General features: G+C 28.9%; 1 protein-coding gene across 1 annotated transcript; it reads left to right on the top strand.

The window, feature by feature from the left end:
- The first annotated feature begins 11,232 nt into the window (after window positions 1-11,232).
- Window positions 11,233-12,579, top strand: LOC108830976 (coleoptile phototropism protein 1-like). Its single transcript, XM_056993015.1, has 2 exons — window positions 11,233-11,967; window positions 12,046-12,579. Exons 1-2 carry the CDS (start codon window positions 11,233-11,235, stop codon window positions 12,577-12,579), a joined length of 1,269 nt encoding a protein of 422 aa, XP_056848995.1.
- Window positions 12,580-13,044: the final 465 nt, after the last annotated feature.

Genomic DNA, 13,044 nt, shown 5'->3' with positions numbered 1-13,044 from the left:
TGTTCAATTCGAATATCGGGTTGGTTTCGGTTTGGTTTGGTTTTTTCGGTATGTCGGTTTGTAAAGTATAACTAATATTCTAAATCCATATTTACTTCTTTTCGATTTGGTTTATATACCTTCGTTTGCATTTTATTCGGTTTTGATACCAAAAAAATAAAATTATTTAGTTTGAGATCATATTATATATTATACGAATTTTGGAGTCATGGTGTCAAAAAGTCATTTATTAAAAAAATATTATATATTTAAATAAAATAATAAAAAACAAAAAATGCTTCTATCATCTAATAAAATAATCAAATCTAAAATTAATATCAAAGCTCTAAATTTAAAAAATAAAAGTAAAGAACAGAAGCATGAAAGAAAGTTTTTATTATTCTTCCATATTAGTGTTCATCAAATTAATATGTATTAACATGAATTTTTATTTTATAAATATTTAAATTAAATAATATATATATTGGATGCATCAATTTTATTCGTTGAGTTGAAAGCTTTCAAAACTATGTGGAAGACTAAAGTCAAAGTAATTCAATTTTGGAAATAATAAGATGATGGTTCTAAAATCATTAAAATACTTCTCAATGATGTGAAAGTTAAATATTAAAAAATTGTAAAACATGTTTTTGTAATAAAAATGACTTATTGACCATATTACAGTTTTTATAGATATAAACATGGTGATAAAAAATTTAAGCCCAAATTGATCACACTCATCATAAATTCAAAATAGATTTCAGTACACAATTACAATTACAAATGTTCAGCCCGACATATCTCCTATATACAGTATAACATCTTTAAATTAATAATCAATAAATTAATATACACTAAAAATCTATATAAATTAATATAATTTTATAATCCCAAATTGAGTTTTTGGTTCAATTAGTATATCGATAAATTAATAATCTCTATAAATTAATAAAAATTTATAATTTTGGTGTAGTCCCAAAATTATTAATTTATAGAGGTTTCATTGTATATATATATTAAAGGAGAAACATTTTAAGAAATTTATTCACACTATAATGGAATGTGGCAGTCTCACAATTATTTAAGAATGAACATTCACACTCTAATAATTTTTTTCACACTCTGTGTTTCAAACTATGTATTTTATGTTTTATTTTTAATATAAAATTCACATGTAAGGTTCCAAAAATATGAATTTAAAATCCAATTCTACGATAGGATATTAATATATGATAAAAAAAAAATCCAAAACCAACTAGTATTCAAATTAGGACTGTTCAATATGCTAAACCGAAGACTATCGAACCGAACAGAAATAGATAATATGGTTTTGTTTTGGTATATACCGTCGTAACCAAATAAATGTAATTTTATAAAAACCGTAGGATTTGGATATGGTTTGATTTATAACCGATTAAACTGAAACATGTAAATATGTATATATTTATAACGACGCATGAATATCTATTTGTTATATGAGTTGAACCATAATTATAATTTGTAAATCACTTGAATCACTTGAATTATAATTAAGTAACAATTTACTGCAACTGAGGCTTCTTATTTTCTTAGTCTTTCTTTTTTGATATTTTTGCTTTATTTTAACAATAACTAAATTGAAGTAAAGATTATAAATTTGATCAACAATTAGTTGAAATTCTTTACAACTTTATTTTAACAATAACTAAATTGAAGCAAAAGATTATATATTTTTGCTTTACACTAAATATGGAAGAATATAAAAGCTTTTATTTCATGCTTCAGTTTTGTCTTTTATTTTTATTTTCAAAATTTAGAGCTTTGATATTAATTCTAGATTTGATTATTTTATTAGATGATAGAAGCATTTTTTTGTTTTTTATTATTTTATGTAAATATATAATATTTTTTAATAAATGACTTTTTGACAACATGACCTAAAATTCGTATAATATATAATATGATCTCAAACTAAATAATTATTTTTGGTATAAAAACGAATAAACTGAAAACCAACGGTATATAAGCCAAATCGAACCGAAGTAAATATGGATTTAGAATAGTAGTTATATTTTACTAACCGAAATACAATAAAACCGAACATAACCGAAACCAACCTGATATCTGGATTGAGTACTTCTAATATAAATGAAACCGAACTATTGTTTCATTCTCCAAAACATAATAAAAATAACAACTTCATCCCGCGCAAGGCGCGGATCTTATCCTAGTATATAATGTATTTATAAACGTTCATATATCCAATTTACCGCACGATTGGATCCTCTTTTAATATCCTTTTTATAAAATTAAATGCTAATGTCTGTAATAGTTGTTGAAATATGTACCCAGATTAAGTAAAAAACAAAGAATTTTTCCATTGACACAGAACATATACGAACATATTATTAAAAATTTGTATAATATACATATAATGAAGATTTCTGTAAAAAGTTGAAATATAATAATGTTTTTGACAGACAATCTTCTTGAGAAATGATATCAATGAAGATACCATGTATCTGCCCGTTCAGTGAAGATATCATGTGTCTGCTGTTTTAGAAGAATGTTTTAATGGACTTTTGTAAGATCACTTTCAAACTGAAATATATGATGAAACTAATCGGTTTATGGCACAGAAAAAGGATTTTCACATGGACACAGAAACATACGATGAAACAAATCTGTGTCTAGTCTGTTCATATTCAATCGAAGAGTTGAACAACGGAATACATAAGTTTATTGGAGTAATCTAGAGAAAACCAAAAGATAAAGTGAGATGAGGTACATATGTTTTTTTCACTCCGCTAAGTTTCCTCTCTATTGCAAAGCTATTGTGTATTTTAAAACGATGTTGGATGTGTTATTTGAATATATGAAACGTTGTATAATATAGTCACAGTGGTATATTATGTAATTCCTCTTGTAAATGTCGATCAATTATAAATGGATGCTGGAAATGTATGTGGTACTGATACATCAGTAATAATGGCAAAGTTGTGAATATAATACCAATTAAAGGTTATTCTCCTAAAATGCTTCTCTATTAATAAGAAACTAGACCTTGACCCGTCCGACCGGACGGGTGTTTATTTTATATTTTAATTTTTTTGTTTATATTAAATGATGAATTTACGATATTTTAAACATAAATTTTAGACTAAAAATAAATTTTGGTACTAATAATAAAAAGTTAAAATTAAAAATTTAATTAAATATTCAAATATAAAATTTAAATTTTATAACTAAAATAATATAAAAGCGGGTCATATTTTTTAATTCTAAAATCTTAGCATCTCTTATAAACAAATAAAATAAATTTATAAAAATATAAAATATATAAACATATTTAGAACTATAATTTTTATTAAAATAAATTTATTAAAGAAAATAATCTTGCGTTGTTGTTATTTATTTATAGATTCGACCCGTAACTGTATAAATATTTTTTTCACTTTAATTTTTTCTGTGTACTAATGATATAATATATATATATGTACATTAAACTCTATAACATTATTGTTAATATTACATTTTTTAAAAAAAAAATTTATTTATTATGTTAAATAATCATAGCTTTGTATAGTTAGCATATGTGTTCTGTGATTTTAGCATCTTTGTATAGTTAACAGAGTCTCCTCTGTCTCTGAGAAATGGTTTTAGGGAAAAGAGTAATGTTGCTTGGTTTCAGGAGAAGGAGACTGTATCTTTTGCTCAAGAACCTGAAGTTGCAGCGCTACAGTTATGGTAAAACAAAACTATGTTATGCAGGTGTGTTGGATTTTGAACCTTCAGAGATTCTACATGTTGTCTTTTATTGAAAAATCTTTACAGAAGAGCAATGGATGATGATGATTGATGATACTGTTTTTTTTGGCAGGAAAAGATTGTAAGAGGGCTTAGTTTGAAGACATCATTTGATGAACAAAGATTATGGTCGTTGTGTCCGTTTGTGGTCGTTGTGTCCGTTTGTCCGTTTGATGATACTTACACTATGATGTGGTCGTTGTGTCCGTTTGTAGAAGACGAGATTATGAACAGAGCATGATACATCTCTCAGTTTTTTTTTGGTTGTTACTTTTGTTACTCATCGAAAAAAGAAACCACAAAACCAAAAAAAAAAAGAAATTTAGTCTCTGTTTACTTACTTATTGAATTATTGGGTTGCTGGGTCAACCATTAACCCATATGACCCATTTAATTTAATAGGTTATGGGTAAATCCAACCCATTTAATAAATGGGTTGAGTTGATCCATGACCCATTAACAGTCAACCCATTTGGATTATTGGTTGGGTTGACCCATTTGAACCATTTTGACACCCCTAACAGTATATCATATAAACAAATCCAATATTTATAACTAATTGAACTTATATTTTGAAACCATTATACTAATAATATATGAATAAATTATTTTATATTATATTTATATGTTATATAAATTGATTATGTTATGTGATTTTAATATTTAATAAGTTAATACAAAATATATAGAGAAATCGATTTTGGTTAATATATGATTAAGGAAATTTATTATTTAAATTAGAAAAAATATTAAATGTTTAAATCTATTATTTAAATTCAAATTAGGAAAATACATTTATTAATTAGAAAAGACAACAATAATTAAGGAATCTAAATCAGAAAAGACAACAATAATTTTGGAAAACGCATTAAATAAACTGAAAAAGACAAGCATTAAAATAGGAAACTTAGTTAATTCTCAGTGGCATGCCATTGTAAATAAAACTGAAAATTAAGGGGTATTTTTTATTGGGTATTTCTCTTTTAATAAGATAGAAGGGATAACCAGTGACACAAGCGACAAGTTCATCGCACTATATTAAAAACGGGACCATGGCATTCGATGTTGTGTAGTGTTTTTAATAATTTTTGTCTGTATTTCGACTCTGTTTTTATACGTACTATATAACTAAAACGGGATCATGGCATTCGATGTTGTGTAGTGTTTTTAATAATTTTTGTCTGTATTTCGACTCTGTTTTATACATACGTTGATTGTCTTGAGAGAATATTAAAGAGGCGTTGATGTTCCCATTTTTGTACGTATTCCATTTTTGGAATTGAATTAAGACTTCTCACATAAAAAAAATCCATGTCTTCTACTCAGCCTCTCACCTAGGGGTGGGCGTTCGGGTACCCGTTCGGGTTCGGATCGGGTATTTCGGTATAAGGATATAAAACCCGTTCGGGTATTTCTGTACTTCGGGTCGGGTTTGGGTATTTTTAGTTCGGGTTCGGTTATTTTGTATCGGGTTCGGATATTTAAATTTTAGAAGAAATAAAAATAAAATTTTCAATTTTTTAAAGTTTCTTGTATTTAAAAATATAGATTTCACTTAACTGATTTTTCTGTTTTTTATAGATTGAGTGATTAATAGATTTGGATATAACATTTCAAAAATAAAAATATTAATTTTGCTATTGTTTTTAAACTTTGGATGTAACTTTTGTTAATACATGAAATAAAAAATTTGACATGCATTTTAAATGAATATCAAATTATTTTCTTCATAATTATATATATACTATATGATCTTAAAGTATGTGTAACATCAATTTAAATATTTTAAATAAAATGAGAGATGTAAACTAGAAAAATAAAGGTAAATATACATATGTTCGGTTATCTTCGGATATCCATTCGGGTTCGGGTATTACCCGTTCGGGTTCGGATATCCAATCTCTCCTAACTTAATATCCATTCGGGTATTTTGCTACTTCGGTTCGGATTTCGGTTCGGATTTTCCGGATCGGGTTCGGGTGCCACTTCGGATATCGGGTAAAGTGCCCACCCCTACTCTCAACCCTCTCCAACCGTAGGATAAGAGCCAGCCCTAGGCTTAAATATTAAGAAGCAATCACTTTAGTCGCCAAAATTTTTAAAAGTTATCAATTGTATAACGTGTTTTTGGTACAGTGGTTGGAGAGGTTTTACACCTATCCTATAGTGCCTATCTGGAAGATACTGTTAGGGTAAGTTTGAAAAAAGTTTGAGATGCAAGTTTTCTAATCCTAAGTTATAGTTTCTTAAAAAATTTAAGTAATATGTTATTTCTATAAGAATTAGGAGTTATCTAATTCTCTATATGAGAAAATGTCAATGTGTTAGTTTATAGATTGAGAAATTAAGAGTTTAGCTTTCAGCGATTTTCTATAGCAATAAAAAAAGTTAGTATTTAACCTTAAATTTCATAAGTCTTTGAATTCAATATACACTGTGTAGTATAACGCCCCGAACCAACCCCATCTACTAAATGTTTTCCTGTCGTTCAGTTACAAAGTTTGTGGCTTTCTTTTCTTGTTCTGTCAACAAGGACATTTTATGTTTCTGCGTTTGTGTCTTGATGTAACATGACTAATGTTCAATCTATTTTTGCAGGTGGAGAACTCATGTGAGAGAAGCATACAAAAACAGAGAACACATGTGACAGAAGAAGGTTTATTTGTAATCTTATGATTTCCTAGTCTGTTTCTTTTTAGATTAGAGGAATAAAGTTTTGAATCATTCTATTTTTTTAAAAAAGATTAAGAACCCCATAGGGATTCTACCATTGGACAAGGAAAAGTTAAATCAGCTAAACAAAGGTCTTTAACCTTTACAATTATTGTTTTTATTACTAAGTACCCATAAGGGTTCTTTATTGGGAATTCGGCCAAAAAAACACTGAACATGGTAAGAATGGTCAAAAGAAACATAGACTTGAGGCTGGCAAAAAAAAGCTTGAACTTTTGTTGACTTTTATCAGTTTATTAAAATGATTGACCGACCAGATTAAGACACCGTTAACTAACAGTTAAGACGGTGGTTAATCAACGTTAAATACAATCGTTAAGTAAAACGATGTTGTTTTGAGATGGAATGAAATGACGTCGTTTTACCTATTTTTATTATAAAAAATATGTTGTTCGCGTGGGTCAAACCTGAGAACTCATGGCCAATTGACGAGGTTTCTTGCCACTAGACTATTATCACTTTTAAGAATATCCATAACATGTTTTCTTTTATTGAGTATCAAACAAATCTCGAAAAATCTAAATTCTTTTTTAAAATTTCCAAAAAAACTTAAAAATTCAAGAAAATTCTGAAAATTAAAATTGAAATTAAAATTGAAATTATAAATATTTAAAAAAAAATCAAAACATTAATTTTTTTTATAAAAATTAATGTATCTAAGATCATTTGAGTTCTTTTATCTTAAATACATTAATCATACTTTTTTATAAATTAATATATTTGAGATAAAATAGAAAAAATGATATTTATCACACTACAAATGTTTTTCATTTAATTGTTATCATATTTTAGAAAAAAAATTGTGATAATATCATTTGTTTATTCTATCTTAATTATCATTTGTCTATTTTATCTTAAATACATTATTCATATTAAAATCTATAGTGTGATAAATATCATTTTTATTTTATATTACATACGTTAATTTATTTAAAAATATGTTTCAAGTTTTTTAATCATTAAATTTAATTTTTTGCACTTTTTGAATTATTTTTGATTTTTTTGAAATTTTTAATGTTTGATTTTTTTTAAAACAATTATTTGTAATTTCAATTTTAATTTTACTTTTCAGAATTTTCTTGAATTTTTAAGATTTTTTGGAATTTTTAAAAAAGAATTTAGATTTTTGAGATTTGTTTGATACTCAATAAAAGAAAACATGTTATGGATATTTTTAAAAGTGACAGTGGTCTAGTGGCAAGAAACCTCGTCATTTGGCCATGAGTTCTCTGGTGCGATCCACGCGAACAACATATTTTTGATAATAAAAATAGGTAAAACAACGTCGTTTCATTCCATCTCAAAACGACGTCGTTTTACTTAACGATCTTTCCAAACATCGTTTAATCATTCTGTAACGGTGTGTTTAATTTGGTGAGTCAGCGATAATTTACTGATTAAAGTTTAAAGTCAAATATAGTTTGGTGTTTTTTTTGCCAGGCAATATGTTTGTATTTATTATGGCAATTCGTGCAAAGTTCATGATTTTTTGGCCGAATTCTCGTTCCTTATTGATAGATGTGGTCTTAGAACATGTGCAACGGCATCCTTGACATAATCCTTAGGAAAAAAATATATTAAAATATCGATTCTGTTGGAGAACATGCCGGATTGAATCCAAAAACCCCTAATATAAGATTGATCCTCAGCTAATTTATTCACTGTGCGTGGGCTTCTCCGCCGCTCTATTTTTTTTTTAATTCGGACGAAAAAGAGAAAAATAATAAAATATTTTAAAAGTAGGTGTTAAGGATTTGTTGTCAAGGATCTGTGGTTGTGGATGTCCTTACAACCTTTAGTCCTTCTTTAATTATTAGCTAGCTTACGCTTAGTTAGAAAAAGCCTTTTATTGACACTTTTCAATATTACATGCTATTGGTAATTTATGTGTCATCAAAATATATGTTTTGTTTGTCATCAAAATATATATTTTACAAAAATAAATTAATATCTAGATATTTTGCAAACTATTATTTATTTCCTTACATGGTTTACATGATGAATCAGACATATATAGTCTTATCGCCAAGTCTAGGCCTGAAAACCTTAAAGCTGTTCTGAAAGAAAATCTTAGTAATCTTGCTGTATATTATCGAAGTACCAGACAAGAAACTTGACGACAAAAACAACAAACAAGAAACTTGTTCTTTCTGAATAGGACAAGACTTAGGTTCACCCCCTATGGTGAACCTTTAAATTCACCACTCTCCTTAAATCCAATCAAAATATCATGTAGATAACTAAATAAAAAATATTAAATTATTAAAAAAATAGTTAAAAAGAAAAATAAAGTCAATTTTAATGATACAAACTAAACCCTAAACCCTAAATCATAAATTCTAAACCCAAATATATACCATAAACCCAAATTTTATACCCTAAACCCAAACCATATACCCTAAACTCAAATTCTAAACCTTAAACCCAAACCATAAACCTTAAATACAAACCCTATACTCTAAATCGATCATATATCCTATACCCTAAACCCAAATCCTATACCCTAAACCTAAATCCTATACCCTAAACTCAAAACGTATATCTTAAACCTAAATTCTACACCTTAAACCCAAACCCTAAACTTAAGAATTTAGCTTTAGGATTTACAATTTGGGTTTAGGGAATAAGATTTGAGTTTAGGATATATGGTTTGGGTTTAGGGTATATAGTTTGGGTTTAGGGTATAGGATTTGAGTTTAGGGTATATGATATAGAATGGGTTTAGGATATAGCGTTTGGATTTAGGGTTTAGAATTTGAGTTTTGGATATATGGTTTGGGTTTAGGGTATAAGATTTGGGTTTAGGGTATAGGTTTTGGTTTAGAATTTAAATTTAGGGTTTAGTATTTAGTTAACGTTATTAAAATTAACGTTATTTCTTTTTTAAACTATTTTTTTTTATAATTTAATATTTTTATTTAATTATCTACATGGCATTTTGATTGGTTTTAAGGAGAGTGGTGAATTTAAAAGTTTATCATAGAGGTGAACCTAAGTCTTGTCCTTCCGAATATTATCCTTAAAAGTTAAAAGGAAATGAATATAATTTTCTTTTCAACAATAGTTTTTTTTTAATATGATAAGAAAACTTGTTTTGAACGGGCCTTGTGGTCAAGTGGCAGTGGATGGACCTGTGACGCTAACACGTTTCAGGTTTGATCCTTCTGCTATGCGAAACTAAATCACATTATTCTGTTCACTTAACGCGGATATGAGTCCATGTTTTAGGACTCATTTGAATGTCCTGGAAAAAGAGTCCATCCGCGGATTTGCGGATTCAACCAGATTAAAAAAATTATTTTTAGAAAAAAAAAAAAAACTTGTTTTTTCCGAATATCTATCATATTAAAACTGAAGTACATTTAGTATTTAACCCTAATTTTTCCTAAATAATTACAACTACATACCACTGAGTTAATATTTAGCATTTTCAATAATTTAATCATCATTTATTAACTTACAAAACTAAACCGAGCAAAAGTATTTTATATTTAGCTTGGTGTAGATATTTTCCTAAATCGACCACTTCAAATCAGTTTGGTGTATGCAAAGAGAATATTCTAAAACTAAACTATTTTCATAACAAAAACATTTTTGGAATATTACCAAAAGATTCACCGAGATCCGAACTTTATAATTGTTTCCTATAAAGTTTAACTCAGTGGTTCACAAAATTTAAACTTTATATATATTTCAAATAAGAAAATAATTTAAAGTTGATTTATATCAAAAATATATTTAAAATATACATATACTCACAATTTATTTTTACTAAAATAATTTCCATAACCATTATTAAAAATATTTTCGATACATATAAGAAAAATACATTACAAAGTCAAATTTCACATACCAACTTAAATAATGATTTTTATATTTCACATTAAATTTTTAAATATAATATATGTAATTATTTATATTATAGTACATATAAAATACTCCTAATTATATGTTTACTATGTTTTTAAAGGGAAAAAAAAGATTGTGAGTTAGGGGTGAGCGTTCGGGTACTCATTCGGGTTCGGTTTGAGTTTGTTTTGGTATTAGGTTTTCGGGATCAAAAATTTTAGTCACATTTGGATATTTCTAAATTTTGATTCGGTTTCTATTCAGATTTTTGCGGATTTGTTCGGGTTCGGCTAACCCATTTAAATTATTTTTAAAATTTATTATATACTTAAAAATTTTCAATATATATAAACAAAATAAAATATTACATACAAATTTGAATAACATATGTCAGAATACATGAACTTAACATATAAATTGGTTTGATTTAAATATTTTGATAGAGAATTAATAATTATTTTAAGTTTATTTGGTGTTTTGAGTATACTTTAACTATATATATATATATTCAGTTATTTAAACCAATTTAAAAATATCATATATATTCTGGATGTTTTTATATATATTAAATCTAAAAATAACATATATATATATAAGCATATAAATCTATTTCAAATACATTCGAGTGTCCTAAATAATTTGGTTAGGATCAGATTCAGTTTCAGTTCTCACCAAAATTTTGATATTTAATCAGTTTTGGTTTGGGTTTGATACTTCTTTTTGGATCATAAGATTTTTTGGATTCAAATTTTTTATCCAACTCTAATATTGACATGAAAACAACATACTTTATAAAAAAATACACCCGCACGTCAAAAATCTAGTTGTCCTTAAAAGTAAACCCACTGTACACACACTCCAAACTCCACCTTGAAAACCATAAAGATGACGAGAGCATCTTTGCCGGTATCTGCCCTCACCTCCGGAAAATTGCCGTCAAAAGCTGCCCGAAGAACGAAGTCTTTTAGGTTCGACGATGATGGTTTCATTCTTGACGTGGATTCTTTCGTTAAAACCATCGCCACGATCAAAGCCAACGGCGCCCGTCCTGACCACATTGGCTCAGTTATCGCTCATTATGCTTCCACGCGCCTCCCTCAACTCTCCAGCAGCGTTGTTACAAATAATCAGCAGCAATCGGATAGCGTAACGGCCTACGTATTGAAAAAACGTTTTTTGGTCGAAACCCTAATCGGTATCCTTCCACTGGAGAAAGACTCCGTTTCATGTAACTTCCTCCTCCGACTACTCAGAACCGCCAACATGGTCAGAGCAGACCTGGACTACAAGACCAACCTCGAGGTAAGGATATCATGGCAGCTAGAACAAGCTTCCCTCATAGAGCTAATGATACCTTCGTTCAGTCACACTTGTGGTGCGTTGTTCGACGTAGAGCTAGTGACTAGAGTTGTGAAGAACTTTGCAATATTATACAGTGAAGGAGTTAAAAGCGGTGCTTCTCTTATTAAAGTGGCGAAGCTCGTAGACTCTTACCTCGCGGAAGCTGCCGCAGACCGCAATTTAAGCCTTATGGAGTTTATTTCCCTCACGGATGCTCTCCCTAAACATTCTCGTGGAACAGAAGATGGCTTATACCTTGCTTTAGACACTTTTCTCAAGGTAAAACAATGTAAAAACAAACTTATGGCGGTCAGGTGGTTGAAAGATTCAAAAATTTATTGATTTCATTGGTTTTAGGCACATCCTGATGTGACAAAGCAAGAAAGGAGGAGACTTTGTGGGCTAATAGGCATCAAGAAGTTATCAATGGAGGCGTCTCTTCATGCTGCCGAAAACCCTCGCTTACCAGTGAGAACTATTATTCAAATTTTGTTCACTGAACAGACAAAGTTGAATTTTGGCCGCCACAACAACAACATTGATTGTAACGTGTCATCATTAAGTCGAAACCATTCTGGTTCTCATTTCTTAGAGCCTAGTCCCGGTTGGTGCATGTCCAAATTCGACATGAATGTTCAACAAGCAGAGATTAGGAGATTGAGAGATGGCATCGGAAAGCTACACAGCGAGTGTGAAGCGATGCGAAGGCAGTTAAAGAAAGAAAAGAAAGGTGGTAAGAGTAGTACTGGTAATACTTGTGGGAGTAATTGGTATTTTAGGTGGAAGATGCTTAGATTTAGTAAGTGTTTTAGCACTAAGGATGTGGAAAAGACGGCGGTGAGATTGGAGGTAACAAAGAAGGAGAAGAAGAGTTTGAGTTTGAGGATCTGACTACTGGTAACAAAAATAACATTAATCTATATGTTTCTCTAATGCTTAAATTGGAGTAAAACCCATATTTATATTATAATACTTCTATTTTGTTGAAAAATCATGATGTGGGTTGATGTGCTCTAAAAGAGGAAAATATAATTTTGAAAAATCTTGCCGGTTGATATTTTGTGCATTATTTTGCAGTCCTTGGTGATGCAATCGCAAGTTCTGGACAAGTCGTTAACAGGGAAGATCCGACCGCGCTGATCATACCGGATCTCAAATGAAGAGGAACCGGGAAGGGAGGAGAATAAAAAAGGAAATGAACCAGTTAATGGAGCAGTTGGTAGAGGGTGATAGAAAGTTGAATACTGCATTATCCTCAGCTGAAAAGATCGTGGACGAGGCTACACACCACAAAGACCAAAACTTATCAAACCATGATAAGTTTGGACTATTAACCAAAACTACTAGGATCAACAA

Source organism: Raphanus sativus, chromosome 8 (assembly GCF_000801105.2).
Source record: "Raphanus sativus cultivar WK10039 chromosome 8, ASM80110v3, whole genome shotgun sequence".
Lineage (NCBI taxonomy): Eukaryota > Viridiplantae > Streptophyta > Magnoliopsida > Brassicales > Brassicaceae > Raphanus > Raphanus sativus.
The sequence above is the reverse complement of the archived record's forward strand: the minus strand, read 5'-3'. Positions and strand labels throughout refer to the sequence as shown.

Coding starts and splice junctions, on each gene's coding strand:
- LOC108830976 (XM_056993015.1), top strand. CDS start 11,233: ATGACGAGAGCATCTTTGCCGGTATCTGCCCTCACCTCCGGAAAATTG. Junction 11,968..12,045: donor CTTTAGACACTTTTCTCAAG/GTAAAACAATGT, acceptor CATTGGTTTTAG/GCACATCCTGATGTGACAAA.